At 44.9% G+C, this 27,156-nt stretch overlaps 1 protein-coding gene across 1 annotated transcript in view; it reads left to right on the top strand.

Annotated features, from left to right (window-relative positions):
* Window positions 1-27,156, top strand: part of LOC105479716 (ALK receptor tyrosine kinase) — a 750,786-nt gene that overhangs the window by 210,538 nt on the left and 513,092 nt on the right. Inside the window, exon 2 of the mRNA XM_011737869.3 lies at window positions 5,072-5,191. Within this exon, the coding sequence (XP_011736171.2) occupies window positions 5,072-5,191 (120 nt within the window). The remainder of the gene's footprint in view (window positions 1-5,071; window positions 5,192-27,156) is intronic.

Genomic DNA, 27,156 nt, shown 5'->3' with positions numbered 1-27,156 from the left:
GGCTTGCTCATGATAAGTTTCAGATGCTTATCAGGCAATAAAGTGGAGATTTTGAACAGGCAGTTGGATGTGTATTCTGTTGTTCAGGGGAGAGATTGGGCTGAAGACACAAATTTGGTAACAGTAGTATGTGGATGATATTTAGAGCTACGAAACTGGGTGAGATCACTTTGAGAGAAAGTTTAGATGCAGAAAATGCCCAAGTTCTCCAACTTTTAACAATTGTCAAATAATAAAATGAAGATCCCACAGACTTTTTTTTTTTTTTTTTAAGACAAGCTTACTTACATGTCAGGCAAAGAGAAATTCACTGCATGGTTTTCCAAATAAGAGAAGTCAGAGTTTTAAAAGCCTTACAAAGAGGGCTACAATGTTGTCCTGGTTATTTGGAATTAAAAATCGGTTATTTGAACTGAAGAGAATGAATGAATGCATAGGCTTGTGTGAGTGTGGGTAAACAAGTTCCCTTCATTGGTCAGCAAAGAGTCTTCAGTTAGGTACAGGAAGGGTCTGGTGTCCCACAGTCACTTGAAATTCATGATCATTGATCATCAGCTGGTTAGAACCACTGGAATAAAATACAATACTCAGCCATGACAATTCCTAAGCAAGTGCTGCTGGAAAAGGAGAAGTTTCCTCCTCTACAGTTTGGAAAATGAGGAAGATCTGGCAAAGAAGAATAAAGAGGATCTTCCCACTGAAGCAGGAGGCAACCAAAGGCTACATGGTGACCAGGATGTAAGAAATCCAAGAAGCAGGGAGTGATTGCAGGGACAAATGCTTCTGAGGGGTCTAGTAAAACAAAGACCGAGAGTTGTTCAATGTATTTGCAGCCTACGTTTGTTGACCTTGACCTGGAGTAGTGAAGCCAATCTAGATTTTGTTGGAGGAGACAGGAGCAAAGACAAATCCTTTAATAGATTTAGCTGTAAAGAAGAGCAGAGTAAAGGGACAATGACTGGAGAAGAGTGTGGCAGTCAAAGAAGCTTTTTCTTTCTTTATAAGATGGTGCATGTTTGTGTGACTGACTTGGCAGAGAGGGAAAATTGTTGATACAGGACCATTGTAATAGCAGATCCCTTGAGAAGAGACGAGACTAGCACCTAAGTGAAGAGGCTGGTGCTATTTAAGAGTGTAGACTGTTATCCTTTACAACAGAAGAGAAGGCACTGATACCTGTGAGTGGGTAGATTGCTTCTCTTTTCTCAACAAGCTAAGAAACAAATTCATTTGCTGACAGTGTGGAAGCATATGGGGAATTGGAGGTTTGAGAACTTAAGAGGAAGTTTCAACTAGTTGTATTGGAAATAGAGTGAACTGAGTTAGGGAAGGCAGTGGGATTCCTGGGCCATCCTGAGGGTCTTGAGGTTTCTGGTGATGAATTTAAAATGAGGCCCATCAGCACTGTTGTGTGTTCCTCTACCCCTCTTCTCCCACTACCGCATCTACCTGCTCCAGGATAATTGTAAAGAAAGAGGCAAAGAAGTTGAGATTGTGTGCAATGGAATTATGATAGAGGTGAGCCCTGGAGCTGAAGCTAAGGACATTAGGGGGATGATGCACAGGGAAAAATGCTGAGTATCAAGAGCTTGAGGTTTTCACTCTGCCTTGATACCCTGCAGTGCCTAGAAAGGGCTTAAGAAATCATCAGAAAAACAACAACAATTGTATCGCCAGCGAATCAATAATGCCCCCAATCCAGGTGCATTTCTTCCTCATTTCTCTTCAGGCCTTCGCTTGTCTGCCTCACTTGGGCACCTAGAAGCTCCTACTCCTATTTCCCCACTCCTTTCTCCTCTACACTTCATCTCCCAAGGTCCAAGAGTCACTCTACTTGAGCCCGTTGGTCTGCATTCATACTTTCACCCATACGTCTGCATTGAGGCCCATTTCACTCTGGATCCTCATATTTTCAGAGTGGAACCCTGAAAACACAAGGCTTTCTTTAGCTTAAATGGATTGCTTCTGATGGCTTGGCTTCTCTTTCTGCTAGAAAATCCTTCCCTGCAGTGGTTGGGAAGGGCACGGGTAAAGAGCGTGATGGGAACAGACAGTCTCTTGACCCTGCACTTGTTAAATGCAGAAATATTTTGTTTGTTATGTTCTACATTGATGTGTATTCTATGAACTTTGACTAGCACTCATTTCTGTTCCAATGCTTCTGATTTGAGCAAACAACTGCCTTCATGTGGGCTTTGCTTTCCTTGATCCTTGACTTTTCAGGTGGGGAGTCTTGGCCTTTTAGCTGACCCCCACACATTAGCTCCCTAGCCTCATCCGGCTTATCACTTGCCCTCCCTACTCTGGGGGGTAAGTTTAGGGACCCTGTGAGCCCACTGGCAGGAAGAAATTCTAGGAGTTCCTGTAAGGGCAAGATAAGAATTTACGCTTTTTTTCAACCCTGCAGTATTCAACCCTGTGGATGCCTGGCAAGTTATTGTGTTTTGTGATATAAAAGGCCTCTGAAGGGATGACCTGCAGTGATGTCCATATTACCTTGCTGGGTCATGACCTAACCCTCAGAGCCCTTCCTTTTGAAAGTTTTTTTTTTTTTAAACCCCTGAATATATTATCTGGCCCTCATTCATATTAAAGTTACCTGCCATTCTGTGCCCATTCACAGATTCATAAGTGCTTCCTGAAGTCTAGCCCCACCTGCTTGGTTCTTCACATCCAAGAAGAAGTTACTATCATTCCCAAACTGAATGGTTCAGAAAAATAACATCACTTAGAAACAGGGAAGTATAACCTAGGCTTAGTCTTCCTGTCACTTCAAAGCTACTTAAAATTTGAGATTAGCTGATAACTCAGACCTAGAGTCTAAGTGAATTTTTATTCACATGGGAGTCACTGCAGGGAGTTGATTGTCCGAATCTTCCCAGACCCTTCCCACTTGCCCTGTTCTGAAGCATGCTCAGTGGTGACCTTCCACCTCAACCATTGTGCCGTGGGGGCCCTACCAGGCCCTGTGGAGAGCTGAGGGCCACCCTGCACCAGTCTGTGGCCTGTGCAGAGCAGTGAAAGGAGCTTGGACTTCAGTGTCAGTTGATCTAATCTTTTGACCCTGATTTCCTGTCTCCTGCTAGCTGTGTGGCTGTAGTCAAGGTAACTAACCTCTTTATGCCTCAATTTCCTCAGCTGCAAAATGTGGACAAATAAACTTATTCACAAGGTTACTGTAAGAAGCAAACAAAATCACACATTTAAAGCACTCAGCATCATATCTGGTTCATATGTGCTCAATATATACTAATTTTTTAAAAGACTAATAAACTAACCCCACCCAAAATAACCCTATGTGGCTTTGCATTCACTTCTCTGAGGCCCATTGCCTGTCTGTGAAGCAGAGCTGATGTGCAGGTGAAATGAGATGGCTTCTCTCTGCACTCCGAGCACAGGCTCTCACCCCTTTCAGTGCCTTTCCTCTGAGCTGTTTTGCAGAAATACTGCAGCAAGATGTACCTGGCCCCAATCAATTTCGTTCTAATCTCTATAGACCAAATATAAGAGAAAAGCCAAAATTCTTTCCTAGATACCCAGGAGCCAGCACGTCCAACTCAGATCTGTGGAAAGCAGCGATTAAAATGTTTTTTAGGAAGGAGACCGTGGAATGCCCATCCTGTCCCAGCTGCAGGGCACAAGGACCGTTAATCAGCATCACCTAAGGGTAGCCCCTGCAGGTAAAATAGTGGAGGGGTCTGGAAACAAGAGACTGCCATGGGTACCCAGGCCACAGATTTCCTTCAAGTGTGTGAAGTGGGGCTGATACTAAAAGGGAGTTAGAAGTAGGAGACCAGAACCTGCCGGAGCTGGTGCAGGGGGTGATGTGGAAGAAACTGCAGAGCAGGCAGACCGGGAAAATGCCTCCGCTACTCCTGCTGCCTGCCTGTTCTTCTTTCTCTTCTTCTCCTTTTCTTCTTCACAGACTTCCTCTAAGTGGGTTAACAGTTACCACCAGAGTAGCAGATCAGCCCATTCTCCATAGAACATGGCCTGTTGATCTGAGGCAAACCTGGGCTCAGTTCCTGCTTCCATCACTTGCCTCTCTGCATCTCAGTTGATTCATCTGTAAAATGCAGGTGATCATTTCTATCTCAGAGAGCCATGGTGAATATCATGTGACATTATGTAGGTAAAGATTCCAGCATGGCGCCTATACCGGGGAAGCTACAGAAGAAATGCTACTTTCCTTCCTTCCCTCCTCCCTGCACTCAGTCTTGCGACACATCTATCTACGAAAAAGAACTAATTCTCAAATCCTTCCTTCTTTAACAAAAAAAAAAAAGGCTTTGTCTGCCATAAAACATTAGCAAATAGTGATTGAGCTTGGGATTTTCTGGGAAGCACTGTGTTAGAGCAGGCAGTGTGTGATCATTTGATTTGTAGATATATTGTAATGACTTTTCACCACACAAAATCCACTTGAGGTGCTGCTAAGGACAGGAGTAATGCTTCTCTGCTGCTTTTCTTTCAAGCCTTCTCTCTCTCATGCAAATCAGAAGCATTAATCCTTTTGGCTTTCTGGCCTCTTGGCTTTCAGAAAACTCCAGTCACCTAGCTTCCCCCACAACCCTGAAAATAACATAATTGTTAAGAACTCATAACTTCAGAGTGCGATTTCAACCCTCTCATTGATAAGGCAATAACCTAAGCAAACAACATTAGATGAAGTTACAAGTCTGAACATAAAGTAGGGATGGAGGCATTATCTGGATGAGATGAATTGGAGTTCTCTATAAAGCTGCACAAATTATTATAGACAGAATAGACTTTGGATAGAACTCTTAGACCAAGCCATTAAGTGCCCCGGCTTCTAGTTCATCTCCCAGAGCTCCTCAGCGTGGCCTTGGTCAGAACATTCAGACCTCTTAGATCTGTCTGCCCTTGGTAGAAAATGTACATCAGGGTCCTGAGGTCAACTCAGTCTACTAGTGGCTCATTTTTTCCCCTCATCTTTCCAATGGATATCATGAAAGCCCCTCATAAACTTCCTTTTTGACTGATACTGAGTGACAGCTAAAAGACACACCCCAAGCACATGGATCAGTGTTTTCTTTGTTTTTATGTCCAGGTCATAGCTCCTTGGAGTCACCAACAAACATACCTTCTCCTTCTCCGGATTATTTTACATGGAATCTCACCTGGATAATGAAAGACTCCTTCCCTTTCCTGTCTCATCGCAGCCGATATGGTAAGTATATGTTTAACAGTTACTTGTGATGCACCATCACCATCTCGTAATAAGGACTCTGTGAGTTTCAGTTTGGGATTCATAGTGCTCCAGGGGATTCCCTCAGTTCCCTATATACAAAAGAAGTCTTTCTGAGCCCTCTGTCTCCCAGTGATACTCAACCCACTGGAGCATTCCAGCCAGGCCATTCCAGCTGCGCTCTGTATCCTCATGGGAGCCAAGGGTTTTGTTGCTCCCATATCCCTCCCGCTTAGCCTTTATGGTATATAGTATTCCAGCCATCCCCTTATCAATCATTGGAGGAGATGCTTATTTGCATCTTGACTGTGGCTTACTTTCTGGTTCTAACCCACAGTGTTTCTAACAATCACTCTCTCTCTCTCTTTTTTTTTTGAGATGGAGTATTGCTCTGTCACCCAGGGTGGAGTGCAGTGGCGCAATCTCTGCTCACTGCAAGCTCCGCATCCCAGGTTCACACCATTCTCTTGCCTTAGCCTCCTGAGTAGCTGGGACTACAGGCTCCTGCCACCATGCCCAGCTGATTTTTTTGTCTTTGTATTTTTAGTAGAGGCGGGGTTTGACTGTGTTATCCAGGATGATCTCGATCTCCTGACCTCATGATCTGCCGGCCTCAGCCTTCCAAAGTGCGGGGATTACAGGAGTGAACCACCGCGCCCAGTCAACAATCACAATCTCTTAAGAGGGGATTATTATTATGAGCGACACAGGTCTTCCAGGGCCCCTTACAGTTGGGAGGCTTCTTAAAGTTTCCCAAACATGTTCTTTGATATTTTTTCAGTTCATTTGATTCTGCAACAGCATCCGACATAAAGAGACCAGGTCCAATTACATTTTTACAGATGCAGAAACTAAGTTTAATAAGATCACACAGAGTGGCGTCTCCAGCTACCAAGCCAGAGTTCTTTCCCTACTTTCATTTTTTCTCCCAGGTGCCACCTACACAGCCTGGTAGGTCCTGTCCTAGGAGCCCTCGGGAGGCTGCTTTACATGGTATAAGATTCCTCCTTCTCTGTGCTCATTCAAACAGTTCATAGTAGCTGGGTCTCCGCAGTGAGGAGATTTAGAGGAGAGAAGAAGCATTTCCAAATGAACATTTTAATTCTCTTGAACTCCTCCAGGGTGAACCCCATAAGGACAGGCACTAAGCTTTGCTTTCCACTTTATTCTATCACATGGAAGATATGCATAAAGACTTATTAGATTGGTGCAAAAGTAATTGTGGCTTTTGCCACTACTTTCAATGGCAAAACCACAATTACTTTTGCACCAGCCTCATATTTATGATGAATGAATGCAAAAGGCCTCCAGAGATGAAACTCATTCATCGGGCCTGATTCAATTAAGTATTTATAAACCTAGTGTAGCACTGAGTTCTAGATTCCCTTCTGGGCATATTTACTTATTCCTCCATGCAGTCTATACCCTCGGCCTAAGCTATTTCAAATGTACCTAACAGAGATGTTCCACTCACTATAGAAAAGCTTCCAGTCCAAAGCCTGCTGTCCTCTCATCTATAATGCTCTTGGTTCATATTAACTGTACCTTTCTGTACCATATTTTAACCAAAAAAAAAAAAAAAAAAAAAAATCCATCAAAAACCCTAGGGCAGTTTAGAATTATCTTCTGTGCTGGCATGTTTCCTGTGACTCTTAAGCAGCCCTTGCAGGAGAGAAAGATCAGTGGTCGTCAGGAGATTCCAGATAAGAATTACTTCCTGATTTTATTTAAGCCAGACACTCAGTGTCATCTTATGATAAGGGCAGGTATCTATAAATAATTGAAATCTGGATCTTTGCATTGTTAATGCTTTGTAACCAGATTTGCAATACAACTGGTCTTCAGGTAATATTTTTGAGTTTGCTCCCAAAGTCATTCAGTATCTCTACAGGAGAACAATTTTTATAAAATGCGGAAGGCCCAAAAAAGACAGATCTACCCCCTGCGTTCTGCAGAGGGCAACATATTTGTTCCCTGTGGAGCATCTTGTAAGAGGTTGCAGGTCAAAAGAAGAAAACCATGAAAGCTTATTAAGCTGCCTCCAACCCACGACTTGGCCCTGATAAACCCATTTGGTGCTCCCTGAGCTTCATCCTCCTTATCTGTAAAATGAGGGTGAAATGCCATGCCACCTTAGGGCAAAGGAATCAATCTGGAGGTTTTTCAAGATCTTTTTCAAACTCTCCTCATGGCCTGGAATCCTCATGATTTCCATTCTTGGCAGAGGAGAGGACCCAAACCATTGGCAGTTACTGCCCAGGTTCTGGGTAAGAGTACCCAAGTCATCACCATTGTTGCTATTGATGTATGGGGAAGGAGGAGCTTATTCTGCGTTGGTGGTCCCTTAACCGATCATGGTGGGCATTTCAGAGGCTTTACATCTTTCTGCCATATTTAATTCAGCTGAGACTTATGAAGACATTACCACCACCATCATCATCTCTGTGTGCTTGGCCCTGTGCCTGATGTGGGAAGTGATGCAAATATAAAGACAGGTAAGGGTTGGCCCTGCCCTTTCAGTGCTCATAGACCAGAGAAATCATTCCATAGACAACTAAGCCCAAGTGTCCCCAGTGGGCTGACCTCAGAGCACAGATGTTAAGGACTTGCCCCAAGACCCACTGTAGAACAAGCTAAAGGCAGAGCTAACGCCAAGAGTCTGGTCCCCTTAAGGATGTTGGTCAGGGCTCAGCCTACAAGTCTATGAATCAAAGAGGCCAGCCGAGTCGGGTGATAAATCCATACCTTTCAACTGCCGTGAAAGACATTTTAAGAAATGTTAACAACTTCATTAATTTTAAGGCCTCAAACTTGGGCTGAGAAATTTGACTGGAAAATTGCTGCCTGAAGGGATCGTTCTTCAGACAGTGAGAAGTCACCAAGTCCCTGCAAGTCCATCGTGGAACTCCGCGCTTGGCTGGCTGTCTTCACCTGCGTTCTGGTGGGGGGACGTCAGGGTGGGGGAATGACAGTGAGCATCAACAGCCTGATTGCAGGTGTCCTGATGACCACTGGGCTAGGCCTCTCTCGGGTGAGCGGTCCAGTTCTGAATTGGAATGGCTTTCTTCTTTCCAGTGTTTTATGAGAAGAGACGAGGTGGAAAGAGGCTAATAAGATTTACTCACCCCCAGTCTGTAATTATCTGCTTGAGGAAAAAGTTTGACCTACCTTTTTGAAGCCTCCCCATATTTCTTCTAATTTGCGTTGGGGCCTGCCATGCTGTGTGAAATATATTCTCTTCTATGGCTTTTGACATCAGATTCCAGTCCTTTCTCGCCTTTGTGTTGAATGACGAACGCCCACTAATTTCATCATCAGCGAGCAGAGGGCTGCACATTCCTCCCCTAAGGCTTTGAGAGGGAGGACGTCTAAAGAAAGACTTTATTTTTCTTTTTATCCTCAGCTCTAATGCCTTTAGACTTATTTATAGGCTTGGCTAAAGGATTAGGCTCTAACTACCTACCCAGATAAAAATCTGTTCCATCAGGTAGCACCAGATGCTAAAAGATTAAGGCCACTGGGGGTTTTGAAAGGCAGTTTTGATCACCTTGAGTTTTAGAGCCACAGAGACAGATGGTATCCTTTCCAACTTTAAGTCATATTTGCCCACTCTGGGTATGGGAAGAATCACATCAACTTTTTAAATCGAACGACGAAAGGTTCTGCCCATATGAGCAGGAGAAAGGGACTTTTCATTTATTTAAAAAAAAATAATAAAACAAAACATGATACATTGCAAAACTCTTTTCACCCACTTTTCTCATTTAAGTTGTATTATAAAATTGCAGTAGATGAAAATTATTTTATGTTTTATTTTTATGGAAATACACATTGAGGGTCAAAGGAGTTTATTAATGTGCTTTCAATTTACGGAGTAGGTGAGCCGTTAGAAAAGAAAGAACCTAGACTTTCTGACTCTCTGAGTGCTCTTTCTATCATGTCACAAAGTTATTTCAAAGATGAGCTTTCCCTGCCTGGAGAGCATGCCCACTTCCTGGATGACCTGGTGTTTAGCTGAATGATCAATCTGATGTCTAAGACCTTGGGTAGCTATGGGACCAAGACTTGATATCACCAAATGGAGACTATCCCAGGCAGGCCAAGTAATTCAACCCGTTCTAACCATCAGTGGAATCCTCTTGGCACTGTAGGTAGTCTTGTCTTCTCTACCATCCCTCCCTCCCCATCCCAGACTGTGGTCCCTGTATGGATTGACTTGTGTCTCCCCACAACATTATGTTAAAGTTCTAATGCCCTAGTACCTGCGAATGTGACCTTATTTGGAAATAGAGTCTTTGTAATCAAATAAAAATGAGACCATACTGGATTAGGATGGGCCTTGATCCATTATGATTGGTGTCCTTATAAGAAGAGAAAACACAGGCATATATAGGGTGCACACCATGTGGCTATGGAGTCAGAGATTAGAGTGATGTGTCTACAAGCCAAGGAACACCAAGGATCGCAGGCAGCACTGGGAGCTAAGAGGAAGGAACAAATTCTTCTTTAGTGCTTCAGGGAGAGCATGGCCCTGCCTACATGTTAACTTTGAATTTTTGGCCTCCAAAGCTGTGAGAAAAGAAGTTTTTTTAAGCCACCCAGTTGATGGTACTTTGTTATGACCGATTATTTTAAGCCACCCATTATTTTAAGCCACCCAGTTGATGGTACTTTGTTTTGACTGCCCTAAGAAACTGATCCAGCCCCCTAATGTCCAGGACATTGGCTCCTGGGAAAGAAAATATTCTTCCCAACATCCCAGCGTCTAAGCACAACAAAATAATTGTTAGATTTGAATAAAAGTTCTATTCAAACTTTGTCTGCTTTCCAGTCCAAGGGGATCTATCCAATTCAGGGGCTGGTGCTTTTAGAAAGAAAAATTAGATTTTTTAATTACTTTCCCTGCCACTGCCACCATCACTACCCATCCTGTTAATGTATCAATTTCTTTGATTGAAAAGACTAGGTAAATTAAATATCTCTCTCTCAAAAAAAAAAAAAATCAGCCTAACACAGAATCAAAAATGGAAAACACAAAGGGCCTCCGGCTCTGTATGGGATTTGCTTCATATCTCTGGCAGGAAGTCAGTTTGATTGCATTTCTGAAATTACGTATTTAATGTGGCTGGCTGTGATCAGCCATTCTGGTCCTCAGGAGCACTGGTGTCAGTGAAAAGCAGCTCCCTTGTGGACTGTTGTCAGGGCTGAAAGCTTCCTTACCAACTCCTCTGCCCCTGCCAGGCCAGGTCTTTTTGTGTTCTCTTCCTAACCTTGCTCACTGAGCTAGGGTGTCAAGCTCTTTCCTAGCTTATGCCTCTGTATTTTCATCTACAAGCTTGGTAAACAAAAGACCTCTGCATGCATTCACCACAAAGGCTGAGTCCCAAAGGGGACAGTAATGCTGGCAGTCACACAAGACCAAGGATCAGGGACCGGCTATCACTTTGAGGGCCCTGACCTACTGGGAGCCAGTGTACTCAATCCATGGAAATTCAATAAAAAGGAGTTGGCTTAGGTGTTTCGAGGAGAGGCATGTTTAAAATGCTCCTCTTGGTCATATCCCTTTAAAACAAAGACACATAAAAACATTCCAATAAATATGAACAATTTATCTCTGTTGGTGGCAAGTTGAGTAAGGATATGCAGAAAGACAAAAAGTCAGAATAAAAGATAGTAAGAGAATGAATGACCATGTGACACAAAGGTGAGAAAAACAAGTCAGAAAAGATCCATTTAAAACACTTTTCACAGACAGAGCAGGAAAGACACTGACAAAGGGAAACAGATGATGAGGGGACAGAGACAGAGAGAGACACACAAGGAAAGAGAGAGAAAGACACAAAAGTAGGAGGGGTCGCCCTTGGCTGTCTGATCGCCTTTTCATTTATTCTTTTTCCTGTTCACATGGGTTTGGCTCTCACCCCTGGGAAGATGGCTCCCTAGTGCTTGCTTCAGTCTTGACTTCCCCCTTCGGAGGCCCTCTTGCACCCCCACCCTGCCTGCATCATTTCCCCCTTAGCATGTCTCCACCAACACAGAGAACGGGAGAAGGGATGTCAACAGTCGTAGAGTGCCAAGTGTACGCTTGGTTGTGCTCTAGGCATGTCAATGATAAAGACAAATAGGGCATGTTTGCTTCCCTCAAGGAGCTCTGGAGGAAGAGGTAAGCATGCCTGCTCTTTGACAAATGCAGTATCAGAGGCCCAGGAACACAGAGGAGGGAGGACCAGGTCTGTAGAGGACTCAAGAAGGGAGATGTTTTGGAGACTAGGGCAGCAGAACTGGACCTTGGACTCTAGGGAACATGGAGAGTCATGAGAAGAGTGTTCTGGACAAAAGGGATGCATGTGCAAAGGCGTGTTTGGGAACAGGTCAAGCTCTGTGGCACAGGCTGTAGAGGACCTGGGGTGAGGCTGGAGAGACAGTTACTCTGCATATGCTCAGGATTTGGGCATGGTCCTACACATGAGGCATAGGGTGGGAAAGACAGGGAAGGAGGGGAATCTGGAAGAGATTCTGGATATAAGGTGAGCATCACTTGGTTTCCTATTCAGGAGAATCCACCTTGAGTAACTGAGTGGATGAAGATGTCATTGACTGGAACAGAGAAGAGAAACATTTGGCAAGGAAAGATATTGACCAAGATATCTAGAGGGAGGAGGAAATATGGTGAGATCCACTGTAATCAAGTTACATTTGAAATGCCTTAGGACAGCCAGGTGAAGATGGCCAGTACAAAGCTGTAAACCCAGGTCTTGGCTTTGAGGAGAGAAGTGGATGGAGAGTTATTAGCAGCAAGACTGAGGTTGAGGCCAACACAGTTGCTCACACCTGTAATCCCAGCACTTTGGGAGGCCAAGGAGGTGGATCACCTGAGGTCAGGGGTTCAAGAAGAGCAACCTGGCTAACATGGTGAAAACCTATGTCTACTAAAAATACAAAAATTAGCTGGGTGCACATGTGCCTGTAGCCCCAGCTACTTGGAAGGCTGAGGTAGGAAAATCGCTTGACCCCGGGAGGCAGAGGTTGCATTGAGATGAGAGTGTGCCTCTGCATGCCAGCCTGGGTGACAGAACGATTCTCCATCTCACACACACACACACACAGACCGAGGTCAAAGCTGGTAATTGGAGGTTGAAGACCCAGAGGAGATCCAGGATGTTTCGTTTGAGAGGTAAGCAGAGGAAAAGGAGCATGAAACAGAGAGAGATGAAGAAATGGGAGAGAGGAGGAGAACCAGGAGATGGTATAGTCACCTGTGTTAGTCTGTCCTCATGCTGCCAATAAAGACAAACCTGAGACTGGGTAATTAATAAAGGCACGAAGTTTAATTGACTCACAGTTTCACATGGCTGGGGAGGCCTCACAATCATGGCAGAAGGCAAGGAGGAGCAAAACCACATCTTACATGGTGGCAGACAAAGAGAGTGTGTGCAGGGGAATTCCACATTATAAAACCATCAGATCTCATGAGACTATTCACTATCACAAGAACAGCATGGGGAAGACCTGCCCCCATGATTCAGTTACCTCACACAGGGTCCCTCCCATGGCACATGGGAATTATGAGAGCTACAGTTCAAGATGAGATTTGGGTGGGGACACAGCCAAACCGTATCAACACCAAAGCCAAGGAAGTGAGGAATTTTTAAATGAAGGAATGTTGTATGTATGTGTGGTACCCCCAACACTCCAGTCAGTTCTGTGGAGGCAGAATCTCTCTCTGGGTCTGACGAACCATCATTACCTAATAGGAAGGTTTACTCAGTTTTAGCAGACATGACATGGCTGTTGGATTTAATAGAGCTTCCTTTTGGATACCATATAGCAAGTATTTACCACCAGCAGCTGGTGACCACACTATAGCCCCAAATTAGAACAGTCTGGGAGGTTGTGGACCTCACTTTATCCCCATATTCTCATGGAGAAAATTTTTATGTGTCTCCCTGCTACTCGGTGCCTCTGATGTCACACTTTTCCTTGTGTCTTAGTTATTTGTGGTCCTGCATTATCACTCTTCCTAGACTTGAAGCATTTAGACGTCCAGGAATTCACATCTTGTTTCCTTTTGCACCCCTGGTACCTCTCTCATGTTTTGTACTCATTGTGTACTCACTAGAGGTAATTGCAATGTCTGCTCAGCAGTTCAGGCACAAACGAGGAGCAAACTGAGGTCTCCCAATTCCCAACCTCCAGCTTTCCAGCCCCCGAAGTTCTCTGTTTTATTAAAGGGCAGGGACATTCCCACCAGCCCTCTCATTTCTAGTCATATTAATCAGTTTCAGGAAAGAAATGTGTCTAAGGGGAGAACAGTTGATGGGCTGGACTGACTTTGGTTGAGGATTCAAAGCTGTGATTTTAACTACTTTGAGCAGGCTTGTTTTTTTTCTTTTCTTAACCTAAAAAAGCATACTCAGCAGACATGAGTGAGCTGAGGAATTTCTCTTTTGACAGCTGTGGGACATCTGAGATATCGTATACAGAGCACTTCTAACCAACCTAGAAAGACATGTGTCCAAAACGTGTTCAGGAAAAGGACTGATCAAGAGTGAGAAAAATAAGAGAAAATCGTCTTAAAATGTTTTGTTGAGAGCTCAGGCGCAAAACTTTGTGTCAGAAGAGAGCTCCGATTCACAGGACTTGAACCAGCCCATTTGGGTAGATGACTAGAATAATTTGGTCTATGAGAAGTTCATAGAAATTGGGAGCTGTCAGGGCCTTCTGTGGTCTGATCAAATAGCCACATCTGTAGGATGAGGAAACAGAGGCCTAGAGAGGTTAGTGATCGCCCCAGGACTAGTGGCAAAGCTGAGATTCAAACCCAGGCCATCTGCTTGGCAGAGCCCCTGCCTAACCTCTCTACCATAGAGGCAAGGGTTCATTTTCTTCTCAATAAGAGGGCTCACAAAATATTTTCTCACATTTCAGTCCCATCTGTTGCTTTGCACACCTCATCCCTTGAATACCTTGGGTTTGCATCAGCCCAGTAGAGTTTTGCTGCCCCACGGATTGCCTCGGTGTGGGGTCAGTGCCTTGCTGGTGTGGATGAACACATGGCCACACTCAGTCTAGTTGCCTTATAGTCACTTGGAGAGCACCTTAAAAAACAGGATTCTGGTGAGGGTGTTCACTGGACTGAAGAACTAGGTCTGGTTATCCTAGGGCTTTAACTCGCCTCTACATTGCCCATTTAAATCTTCTCTGGGCCGGGCGCAGTGATTCATGCCTGTAATCCCAGCAGTTTCGGAGGCCGAGGCGGGTGGATCTCCTGAGGTCAGGAGTTCCAGACCAGCCTGGCCAATATGCTGAAACCCCATCTCTATTAAAACTACAAAAAATTAACTGGGAATGTGGTGGCAGGCACCTGTAATCCCAGCTGCTTGGGAGGCTGAGGCAGGATAAATGCTTGAACCCAGGAGGTGGAGGTTGCTGTGAGCCGAGACTGCACTATTGCACTCCAGCCTGGGTTACAGAGCGAAACTCCATCTCAAAAAGTAAATCAATCAATCAATCAATCAATCAATCAATCAATCAATCTCCTCTGTAACATCCCAACAAAAGGTCTTCCAGCCTCGGCCTGAAAGCAACACATAGAACCACAGTGGGGAAAACTCATCTTGGGGATCTGAGACATGGAATGAATTCCCAGCTCTGATTCTTGTGAGTTGTATTACTTTCAGCCACTACCTACTCCTTTTGGTTCTCTATGTCATCTTTAAAGTGGAGGTGATCAGGATTACCAACTGACAGCATTATTGTGAGGATATGATGACAGATCTGAATGTGCCCAGTGCACAGCAAAAGGTGGGTTTTGGTGGCGTGGCTCCATTTGCTCTAAGGCTCTGGCTTAAAACTCTTTTAAGTTCCTAGTTTTGCCCTCTGGAACTTGAAAGCATTTTGCCTTTAATCACACTAGTATTTGAGCTGGGATTTAATTCATGCAGTTCAGCTTCAACATTTATACACCTATAGCGAATTAAGCAATATCAGTTCTTCACCTGCCTAGAATAACCTTATCTTCTCCTCTGTTCTTAGCAAACTTCCTAGACAAACCCTTAATATCTGTTGAAAGTGTTTCATCCTTCAAGATGTAGCCCAGCAGTTGCTCTTTCTGTGAACCTTCGGTCCTCCCAGGCAAAGAGCCTCCCATGTTCTGTTTTCCCCGAGGCCTCTTAGAGTTAGGTGTGGGCAAGTTCATCCCCCAACTGGACTGGGAGTCCCTGAAGGGTAGAAGGTCTGTGCTCGGCCAGCCTGGTACCTTCCTGTGTGTGAAAACAGGGAGGAATGGAACCGCATGTTCACATTAACACCCAGCAAGTCCTGTCTCTTTAGAGACAGCAGAGTAAGTGGGGAGGTCTATCTGCATATTCTGAGGTCTCCCTTAACCACCAGGCCTTCTCCTATTGTCATGGATGCCACGTTGCTCAGAGTTCATCTCCAACCTTCTGGTTTCAGGAATAAGCCCGTTTAGACAGATGTATTGAAAAATGGTACAAACTGCTAAGGATTTCACCATGCCCTCTGGAGCCTGCGTCATTCTGTTAGACTTTCTTACCCAACACACATACACATATTCTGCATGAGTGTTTCCTGGAAATTGCAAGCAGAGAACTGAATTGGAAGTCCAGTCTGGGTTCTGGTCTCAACTCTCTTCCTGCTCCAGACCCTAGGCCATGCCACTTTGACCAAGTCCCTTCACTCTCCTGAGCCTTAATTTTCCCATCTATAAAATGAAGAAGCTAAGCTAGTTGACTTAATTTATTTTCAATTTTCTGTTCTGTGATTAAGAGCAGAGCCATGTTTTTCTATCTGTAACATAGTAATGGTCACAGATAAGAGAAATAAGAATTCAACTTTCCATGTGTATCTCCCACTGCAGTGTGCACGTGTGCGCACACACTGCCATCCGAGGCTGTGTTCATGTAATTGATTGATGGAAGGAGACTTGGCCCTTCTTCTCGGCAGCTTGATTATAAGTGAGCTAAACAGATGTCTTGAATTGGGTGATTGGTTCCCAAGATGCATTCCAGGGAGCAGGCTGGTGAAAAGGAAGTGAATGATTTCAAGTTCTGGGGCTCTATGACAAATGAACAGTGGTTGTGGGCAGAGTGGGTAGGGGCCAGGTTGGGTACTTAGTGTTATGAAGCAAGTGACCAGATGTTGATGGCAGCTGGTGGATTAATAACGAAGGTGACTGGTGAGCCAAGTACCCCTTAAGGAGATAATCCAGAAAGGGGGAGCCACAGTCCCTAATCGTCTAAGCCTGGGCTGGAAGTCAGGCCCCCCTGGGTTTCTACTGACCAGCTGGCTAGAGTGAAGTTAGGCAGCTTATTTTGGCCACCTGCCCAAAGGGGCAATTATTCTTAGCATGGTAGAAATGGAAGAGACCGGAGAATCATTTTATTCCCCCACTCCATTTTATGGATGAGGACACTGAGGTCTGGAAAGCTTAAGTGACTTGTATGAAGTTATGTCACAGTGCCAGAGCTAGAACCCAGGTCATCTCACTTGAGGTCTTCCACAGGCAAGCTCAATCAGCCGTCACAAAGGAAAGTTTGAGAGAGGAGCACACGTTTCTCCATCACCCCTTTTCCTTTTACGCTTCCAACTGCAACGGGGCTTGAAACAAAGTTTTCTTCCTGCTGTGCTGGATATACTCCCTCTTACATCCTCTCTGCCATTGCTGACTCCTGGAGACACTTAAAGAGTAACAGCAATGGCTGGGCACGGTGGCTCACACCTGTAATCCCAGCACTTCGGGAGGCCAAGGTGGGCAGATCACAAGGTCAGGAGATCGAGACCATCCTGGCTAACACGATGAAACCCTGTCTCTATTAAAAATACAAAAAATTAGCCGGGCGTGGTGGCAGGCACCTGTAGTCCCAGCTACTTGGGAGGCTGAAGCAGGAGAATGGTGTGAACCCAGGAGGTGGAGCTTGCAGTGAGGCAAGATTGCGCCACGGCACTCCAGCCTGGGCAACAGAGTGAGACTCTGTCTCCAAAAAAAAAAAAAAAATGAGTAACAGCAATGACACCCATCATTAAATAAGGCCAAACTGTGTGCAAGTCACCATGCAGGGCACTCAACGTACACTATTGCATTTCACCCTCCTCACAATTCCAGGAGGTGGTCCCTGCTTTAATTCTTATTTTGCAGTTGAAAAAATTGAGGCACAAAAAGATTAAATAATTTTCTCTGACACGTGGAGCTAGTAATGGCACAGCCAAATTTCCAACTTGGGAGCCTGACCTCATGCAGGATCTGTGCTTCTAGTTACTCCATGCAATGCCTCCCCAGACACCCTGGTGCCTCTCCCATCCCCCTGAGAGGTTGATATAAAATAGGGCAAGGACAGAAGGATCTCTGTTCTAGCCTGCTTCTCCCTGGGTCCTCCAAGGTCAAGTCAGGTCAGTTCATCCCCAGGTTCCTGGTGGTAGATCTGAGGCACAGGAAGAAGACACAGTGCTATGTCTGCATCACAGGCCAAGATGATGAGAACATCCATCTATTAATATGTGGTATCTCAGGGTTTCTAAAGCATGGCCACATTCATTACCTCATATGATCTTCACAGCAGATAGATGTTTTTTTCTTTTCTTTTTTTTTTGTTTTTGAGACGGAATCTCACTCTGGCACCCAGGCCGGGGTGTAGTGGTACAGTCTTGGCTCACTGCAACCTCTGCCTCCCGAGTTCAAGTGATTCTCCTGCCTCAGCCTCCTGAGTGGCTGAGATGACAGGCGCCCGCCACTATGCTTGGCTAATTTTTGTATTTTTAGTAGAGACGGGGTTTCACTATGTTGGCTAGGCTGATCTCGAACTCCTGACCTCAAGTGATCTGTCCGCCTTGGCCTCTCAAAGTGCTGGGATTACAGGTATTTATATTATTTTTATCAGCATAATTAGTGTGATAATTCTCTCTTGTTTATCCATGAGAAAACCAAGACTCAAGGGGTTAAATGAATTGCCCCAAGCACAAGGCTGATGGGCCTGGAGCTGGGAGGCTTCCTAAGAATTCTCTAGTGAACTTTCCCCTTTGCTTCTGGCCCCATGCTTTCCCTCACCCTGTTCTCACTGTGGCTCCTGGCCTGAGAACAGACATGCTCACCAGCAGGGAGCTTCCAGCAACCATCAAAAAGCAGCTTGTTGGCAGAAGAGTACATGCAGGAGGAGACAACCCAAAAAGCTTTATTGGAGGTGAGTTGAGCCATCTGATCATTGGGAGATATTTGAAACCTAGCCATATATGGTTTTGCTAATTTATTCCAGAAAAAAATAGTGTGGATTTTTCAGAATTTTTCTACTTATTTAAGGTATTGTTTTGTCTATTTGTCAGGCACAGCTTTGAATAATTATAATAATAACAATCAGGATTAGAAACAGAATTTTAGTACCAGCCTTGCAACCAGCCGCTGTGCATTCTTTCATGATCCCCATCATTCTCCAGCCTTTTCCTTCCTCTCAGAGGTCTCCAAGGTCCCTCATGACTCTGAAGGCTTACAGCTGGGACATTCTGATGAATCCCTTGACCAAAGAGGACCCTCCCTGTGCCTCAGGGTTAGTGGCCACTGAGAGAGTCCCTTGAGCTGGGTACAATCTTGAAGGACTGACAGTGTTTTAAGAATGCTGATTTCTGGGGTTCCATTTAATGAAATGTAGCGTTACGTGTAGATCTCTCTAAAGGCCAGCTGTAAGATAATTGCCATGTATGCATGATGTTTCATATGGTTCTTTACTGAAGACACTTAACCAGACTTGTCAGGAATACATTGGCATTTTCCTATGCCATGAAGAAAACCAGCTTCAGCTGGAGGGGCCAGTAAGAAAGCCTGAGGATGCGTGACAGGTGGTGGTTCAGTACTTCTGCCCAGCTCCCGTCTGGTGCTCCCCAAAGTGGTGACATTCAGAAAGACTTCTGCAGCCAGGAGAAATGCCCTCCACACTGTGTGTGAAGGACTCATTAATCAGTGGCATGGCCCTAAGTCAGTATTTTCCTTTGCCTGGGTCTTGTTTTTTTCACCTCTCGGATGGAGAAATGGTTGACCTCAAATGTTGCTTAAAGTTCTAACAGCCTCTGACTGCAAATATCACCTAAAGGCAATGCCAGCCTTACTTTGGTACAACAAAATACTAAAGAAATGGTCATGGTCATGTGCCATCACCTGCTTCAGACTGACAATTTCTCAGAATACTATTTCTCAGGATGAACAGGAAGCTGTGTTCACAAAAGGCATGGTAAGCAAATTTGGAATCAGCCAATGTGCTTTGGGAATTCTCCATTCTAAGCACATGCCTCATCATCTTAAACCCTTTCAGCAGTTCTGGAAAGTGAGGCTTCTCACTGAGATGACCTGAACGAGACTTAGCACAAACAGTGTCCCATATTACAGAGCTGACAACAGCAGAATTGGAGTAGAATCTCAAGTCTTGTGCTCTATTCCTGTGAATCAATCATGATGATATTAAGGTCACTTGATGCATAAGACATATGGCCATAGACGTACGGGGAAAGATTGTACGGCTGATTGGTATCACAGACATCACCATTCAACAAGTGAGGACAGTCAGGCCCAGCGTCAGGCTCTGTATCCCAGTAGTTAGACATCAAGTCAAGATAACTGGAGACAGGAAAGCATTTTTAGCGGGAAAATAACCCCAACACAAAATCACAATCATATTGTCATTTTAAGTGAGTGGCAAACCTGATAATTCTGTTTTCAGACGCAGATCCCATTGACCAAGTATTCAGTTAAATGAACTCTTATAGGCCCCTTCTGAAAACAGATACATCCTAATGGCCACAGAAACTTTGCCCACCCACCCTCAGTTTTCTAAACTGGGATCCCAATCAGACCCAAGAAACACAGCACATATTCTGGAAGACATCAGTGATATGGCTTGACCGTGTTCCCATACAAATCGCATCTTGAATTGTAGCTCCCATAATCCCTACATGTCATGGGAGGGATCCGGTGGGAGGTAATTGAATCATGGGGGCAGGTTTTTCCTGTGCTGTTCTCATGATAGTGAGTAAGTCTCATGAGATCTGATAGTTTTATAAAGGACAGTTCCCCTGCACACACTCTCTTGCCTGCTGCCATGTGAGATGTGCATTTCTCCTCTTTCACTTTCTGCCATGATTGTGAGGCTTCCCCAGCCATGTGGAATTGTGAGTTCATTAAGCCTCTTTTTCTTTATAAATTACCCAGTCTTGGGTATGTCTTTGTTAGCAGCATGAGAACAGACTAATACAATCAAGAAACCTAGATGGGAACTTTAAGCCCTGGGCTTTATTGTGCTTGTGGTTTTGGCTTCCTGAGCCATACGCCCACTGAGAGTCTGACTTAGATCTTGGTGATGTGTCCTCTGACTCAGTCCTCACCTAGGGCATCCCAGGCCCAACTTTATAGGTCGTATCAGAGCCTTCAAGACAGCAAAGACACTCTGGCTCCTGTTGTGCCCCCGACTTTGCCCTGCCTGTCCCTCTCTGGGCCCAGGTCCTTTCCTGCCTCACTTGCAGAGCCTATATATTGTAGTGTGAAGTGTGGCCATCCAGAAGAGTGTTGGCATTCTAAATCAGCACACTGGCTGATTCAGAATTTGCATACCATGCCATTTTTTGAGCACAGCCTCCTGTCCACCCTGAGAAATAGTATTTCAGTTGTCAGTATGAAGGAGGTGATGGCATATGACCATGACCATTTCTTTAGTATTTTGTGGCACCACAGTAAGGTTGGCATTGCCTTTAGGTGGTACTTGCAGAGTCAGACACTGTCAGCTCTGCCTCACTTGTGGAGCTCATACATTGTTTCCTGCCTCACTGCAGCCGCAGACATGTCCACGTCTGTGGCTCTGCATGAGGGGAGCTATGTCTGCTGCCTTTTCTATTGGCAATCCTGTTTGTGACCTACTGAAAGGGACTCAGGACTCACAGGAAGGAAGCACATCAGTAAAAGACCACCGAGTCCCTTCCTATCTGAGTAACATCAGATGTGACTTCACTTCTCTAAGCTCCAATGCCTTCATCTGTTGAATGGAGATAAGAATCCTGCCTACTTCAAAGGGATTAAATAAGATGATCATGTCAGGTGCCTGGCATGGTGACCAGCCCCAGTGAGCCCTTGGTGAGTGTTATTACTTACGAATACACTTCCCACACACCTTCACAGAAGTCCTCTCCATAGGGCTCGGGGCTCTTCTATGCACACTACAGCATGCGTTGCCAGGAACAAGAAAGTAAGTAAGACCTCCAGCTTTACTTCATAATAAGAGAAAATCAGGAAGGATGAAGTGTCATGGAATTGATGGGCATGGCATTCTTCTCTTTTTTATGACTTTTCTTTTCATTCTGCAGTATTTGTTTCCAAAGCTCACAGTGACCTGAGGCTGCGAGGCCTCATCCAAGGGGCTGATGTGGACCTGCCCTGGGGGGCTGCCCTTTAAGGCCCTGCCACCCTACATTCACCTGGAAACTGGGCAGTGTTGGAGGGGATGTCTTTAAAACTAAGGGGAGCTGCTGGTCCCCTACCTTGAAACTGACCCAAGGTGATTTAGAAAACTAGTAGGATTTAGGAAACTAGTCTCTTGGTTAACAGGCTCAGGTTAAGGAAGCATAAAGGGCCTTGCTCCAAGGGATTCTGGGGAAATCTGAGGTCAGTCTGGATACAAAGGAGGATTGTTTGATATTCTGAGCCCACTCAAGAGGAGATCCAAGTGTCCAAAATGCACCAAGCTCCCTATTCCCCTTTTGTGGTGTTATGGAGAATAGCTGGAACCTACATGCAATCTCCTTGAGTGTCTCGGCCTGGCACATGGCCCTGGTTGGAAGGCCCCCATCTCTGCCTGAGTAACAAATGCTGGGCTTCCTAGGCACAGGCCTTGGGCTTGACTGCTTTGGGAGTCTCACACATTCCTAGAGGCTACATTTCCACCCTCGGGTTCAGAGTGTTCAAGGTGGATGGTCATTGACAACTCTTCTACAGCCAGGGGGTTTTGATAAGAGAGACTGGGTATGTCTTCGGGCAGGGTCACCCCTGTGGTTTTCTGATAGTTACCATAACATTCTTCTGAGTGGCTGTGCTTCATACTAAAACAATGTCTAGAAGCTAACTGTTAATGAATTCAGTCTTTAAAATGTGATTCATGCACTGGGAGATTTCAGGAAGTGAGTATCAAATCATAAAAATGTATGAACACACACACACATGTGCAGGTGTGTGCACACATACTCACTTGTTCATCCTGCAACCATTATGTACAAAACTTACACGAGCTTTCCTTTTTTTTTTTTTTTTTTTTTTTTTTTTGAGACAGTTTTGCTCTTGTTGCCCAGGCTGGAGTGCAATGGTGGGGGTCTCGGCTCACCACCACCTCAGCCTCCCGGGTTCAAGAGATTCTCCTGCCTCAGCCTCCCGAGTAGCTGGGATTACAAGTATGTGCCACCACACCTGGCTAATTTTGTATTTTTAGTAGAGACAGGGTTTCTCCATTTTGGTCAGGCTGATCTCCAACTCCCAACCTCAGGTGATCCGCCTGCCTGGGCCTCCCAAAGTGCTGGGATTACAAGTGTGAGCCACTGCGCCCGGCCAAGCTTTCCTTTTTAATTCTTTGAGAATCTAGAGGCAAACCAGGTCCCCATTGAGTGTGATGTATATTCAACCTCCTTCCATAGGAAATCTGTCTCTTGGGATGACAACAAGTCCCTGTTTAGGGGCAGCAGCTCCTCAGCAGAGGCAGGCTGAATGGTCTGTAGGTTTGGTTGTGTCGGCCCAGGGTAAGCCTATAGAATCACTGACCTTCAGAGATGAAGGGCACCATGGAGGACACATGCTCCATTTCTTTCATCTTTCAAATGCAGAGAAACAGGCCTAGAGACAGAAATGGACCTGCTGGGGTCTCAGCTGCTCTGTGCGGGACTAAACCCAGAACCATCCTCCCTGCTCTGCTAGAACCCTTTCCCTTCACAGCACTTGACGCTCCTCTCAGCTGGCAGATCTTTTCCAGAAGGTTCCATTACCTTACCTCTCTTCCATGATGGAAACAACAAGAAAGTAGGTGGCAGTGATTTCACGTATGTGATTGGCAGGTCCTGGAAAGTGTGTCTTTTTATCAATGCTCTTTTTCAATGGTCAGATTCTCTTGGGTCAAAACAAAAAAGGTCAAGATCTCTGGATCCTCCTGAAGGTCACAGTCATTCTGCAAAATGGGCCTGACATTGAGAAAATATAGATCTGTCCCCTATCATGGAGAAGCCTTTTCAGATGTGAAAAGTTTGCAGGCTTTGGGTCTGAGAATAACCAAGATAAAACACTTCATAGGTTTCTCATCTATTGTGTAATTTAATCTTCAGCGCTAAATTGAGATTCTGAAACTGGGGGAGAGAGACGAACAACACTGGATATTCCGCATTATCCAGTTCTAGGTCACTCTCTGGGTCTGCCTTGGGGTAGTCCTTTGATTTGGGGGCAAGAAAACTTTTTACACCTCAGCTTCCTCACCTATAGAGAGAAGAAGAAACCAACCACTTCTCAGTGTTGTTCTGAAGATGAGGTACAGTGATGGAAGGAAAACACCCAGGACAGTGCCTGGAAGACTGCCAGGAGGGGCTGAGTGAATGTAGTTTCCCACCCTTACCCCTAGGTGGGTGTGGACCTGCCTCTGTGGTTGGGTTGCTTAAGGTTCAGCACTGTGCTGAAGCCCTGACCCCTCTGAATCCCTCCTGTAAAGTAGATTCTACAGTCCCTACCTAACAGGCACTGAGTCGGAAGAGGGTGAAGGAGAGACATTCAAGAAGCACACTAGGTCTAGAACCTCGGAAAAGACCCAAGGAAAATAAGACTTAACCTGGTGTTTTAGACAAGTCTCAAGGGATTTTTGCCCAAGAGGCACTGAGGCTAGTTTGAGAGAGAAAAACCTGTGTCCACATTTTATAAGAAATTAAATCAGAATGTAGAAAAGCCCAATTCAGTTTCACCCAAATGAGTAGTAATATTAACTCCATTCCTATTTAAAGCTAGAAAGTACAGCTTTAACAGCTAAAAGGAGGTTGCTGCGGACTGAGAATTACAGAAGGAACTCATTTGATAATCGGTACATTTGCATAGCTTGTTTTACTAGGCAGGATCTGGCCCAAACACAGCCAGTTATCACACTTAAATTCTCCAGCGTTCAAAGATCCCAGAATTAATATGCTTGGTGCTGGGATTGTATATTCCACTGTCCGTTTGTTGAATACACATGTAGGGCACATTTGCCAGGCAGGACACAACGCAGACAGTTGGCACACCTCACCTCTGTCTTGAATAGAAATAGGTCATCTTTCATTGGAGGAGAAAAATCAAGATAGAGGATGGCTGCAGAAGTTGAATCTTTGGGAAAGGCACTGATAATTGTCAATGTGGGATGGGAGTGGCTGGGGGCTTTCTCTCCCTTCCTCTGATGTGAACATCCACCAATGTGGATGTGTCTTTTTGACCCTCCCCGTAGGAGTTACATTTCATGGCTACGCTTCTCCTTATTAGTCATGTTTCATAGCTAATCCTTCCTATGTCACTTTGGTGTTGCAAAGTACAAAATGTTGGACCAGTTTTCTCTTTGTAGTCTGCTATGAAAACCAGGTGTCTTCAAATACATCTTGAAGATTAAGGCAGCCTGTGGTTCCTGAACACCAGCTGTAGAGCAAGTGGCCTATCAACCCAAAGTGAGAGCTACCCATTTCAGCTTTCCAGTATGAAGTCAAGTTGTCTGAATCGTGAAAGGGCAAGGAGTATTAACCTTAGGGCCAGAAGGATGGCAGCTCCTGGAAAGCAACTGAGGAGCAGAAAGACACTCAATAGAAGTGTAATTGAAGGATTTTTTTTTTCTTTTCTCCTACACTTAGTTTGCTTAGTGTTAACATGAATATTTTGCTCCCAACTCTGCAGCAGGGCCAGCTGTCTATGGGTGTGGACACCCATTGGAAGACAATCCAGTGACCAGCTGCCTGCCTTAGAATCTGCCTCCACTGTATTCTGAAATTTCCAACACCAGACTTGTCTTGGAGATTGGGGTAGTAGTAGCCTCAGAAGCAGCTGTTAAAATGCACAAATGCTAATTGGGACGTAGCACCCATTAGCACTGTCACAAAGATTGAATTATCAAAATAGCTATTTTAACTCTTCTGAGGCCATGGACTTTGGAATCTTTAAAAAGCCAAATCAAACGGGAACTTTAGAAAATATCTGGTCTAGATTCTCTATTTGAGGAACTTGAGGCCCAGAGAGGTTAAGTGACTTATTCAAGGTCACCAGCAAATTAGTGGCAGATGGAGCTGCAGCCTAGGTTTCACCAGGTGCTTGTTCCTGGAATCTTCTAGTCTATAAGCCCTTTGTCTTGCAGATGAGAAAACCAAAGTTCACACATGAGAGGTAACTGGACAAGCCTGGACTCAAACTGAATTCCTCAGATTGTCTGTCCAATATCTATCACATTATCCCTTTTTTTCTTATTCCCATGGCTTTGGGGAGAGGATGAAGTAAGAGGTGGTTGAACGTTTTGTGTCTTGGCATCTTCCATTAATCCATAAGTCAGCTTTGAGAGCCCACCATGTGCAAAGTTCTTCAGCCACTTTGGAGAGTAGACAATGAGCAAGGAAGGGGAAGAAAAGCTGAGTGGCCCATGTACCCTAAAAGTGGGGCAAATGTGGAATCACTGGACAGAAAGAGTCTGCCTAGGGAAGCTCAACAAAGTACAAAACATCCCAGGGCATGGGCCCTTCCTGCCTCCCTTTTCTCTCTCTCCTTACCCAGGGACCCTCCCCAATCACTCCCCAAGAGAAAATAAACCCTGATTCACTGTCATCGCCTTGGCCCTCTTCTCTGGACAGGAGATTGAAGGGTAGATTATAGGGCTGGCAAAGCAGGCTATGAGGAAACTGCAGTTCCCTGCGGCCTTTCTCGTATCAATCAGAAAGGACAGGGTCTGGCTAGCATTTTTCAGAGCATCCAATATGGACCAGGTCCATTTTTTCATAGGCAGTACATTTTTTTATTATTTTTTATTTTTTCAAATTTAAGTTCTGAGGTACAAGCGCAGAACATGTAGATTTGTTACATAGGTATATGTGTACCATGGTGGTTTGCTGCACCTATCAACCCATCCCCTGAGTTTTTAAATTGTTTTTATTTATGCATTTTTTCTTTTTTCACGGAAAAGGGCAAGCAGGTTGTATTTCTGGCCAGGCATGGAAAAGGAGAGAGCACTTGCTCTAAAGACAGCTTCTCCCAGAGCAGTGGGAAGCTGGGGAATGTTACAGGGTTAGACGCGGGTCAGAGGCTATGTAAGCTTGTGTGGGGAAAAACTTCAGACACGCAGGTGCAGATCAAGAACACGTGTGCAGAAAGTGGCAGTGATTCTCTTCTATGGGTGGGAACTTTTACATTATAATGATATGCTAATGATCTAAATGTGACAGGGGCCACTGGTTCTGGTTTGCTCTGGTTTTGTGCAGGCCTTATCTTCCTCTGCAAAATGTCCTGAAGTTCCCAGGCCATCTGGAGTTTTTTGGTTTTTTTTTAATACTTTAAGTTCTGGGATACATGTGCAGAACGTGCAGGTTTGTTACATAGGTATACACATGCCATGGTGGTTTGCTGCACCCATCAAGCTGTCATCTACATTAGCTATTTCTCCTAATGCTATCCCTCCCCTATCCCCCCACCCCCAGACAGGCCCTGGTGTGTGATGTTTCTCTCCCTGTGTCCACATGTTCTCATTGTTCACCTCCCACTTATGAGTGAGAACATGCGGTATTTGGTTTTCTGTTCCTGTGTTACTTTGCTGAGAATGATGGTTTCCAGCTGCATCCATGTCCCTGCAAAGGACACGAACTCATCATTTTTTATAGCTGCATAATATTCCATGATGTATATGTGCCACATTTTCTTTATCCAGTCTATCATTGATGGGCAT

The sequence above is a fragment of the Macaca nemestrina genome, chromosome 13 (genome assembly GCF_043159975.1).
Source record: "Macaca nemestrina isolate mMacNem1 chromosome 13, mMacNem.hap1, whole genome shotgun sequence".
Taxonomy (NCBI): Eukaryota; Metazoa; Chordata; class Mammalia; order Primates; family Cercopithecidae; genus Macaca; species Macaca nemestrina.
This window is presented reverse-complemented; position numbering and strand designations above follow the sequence as displayed.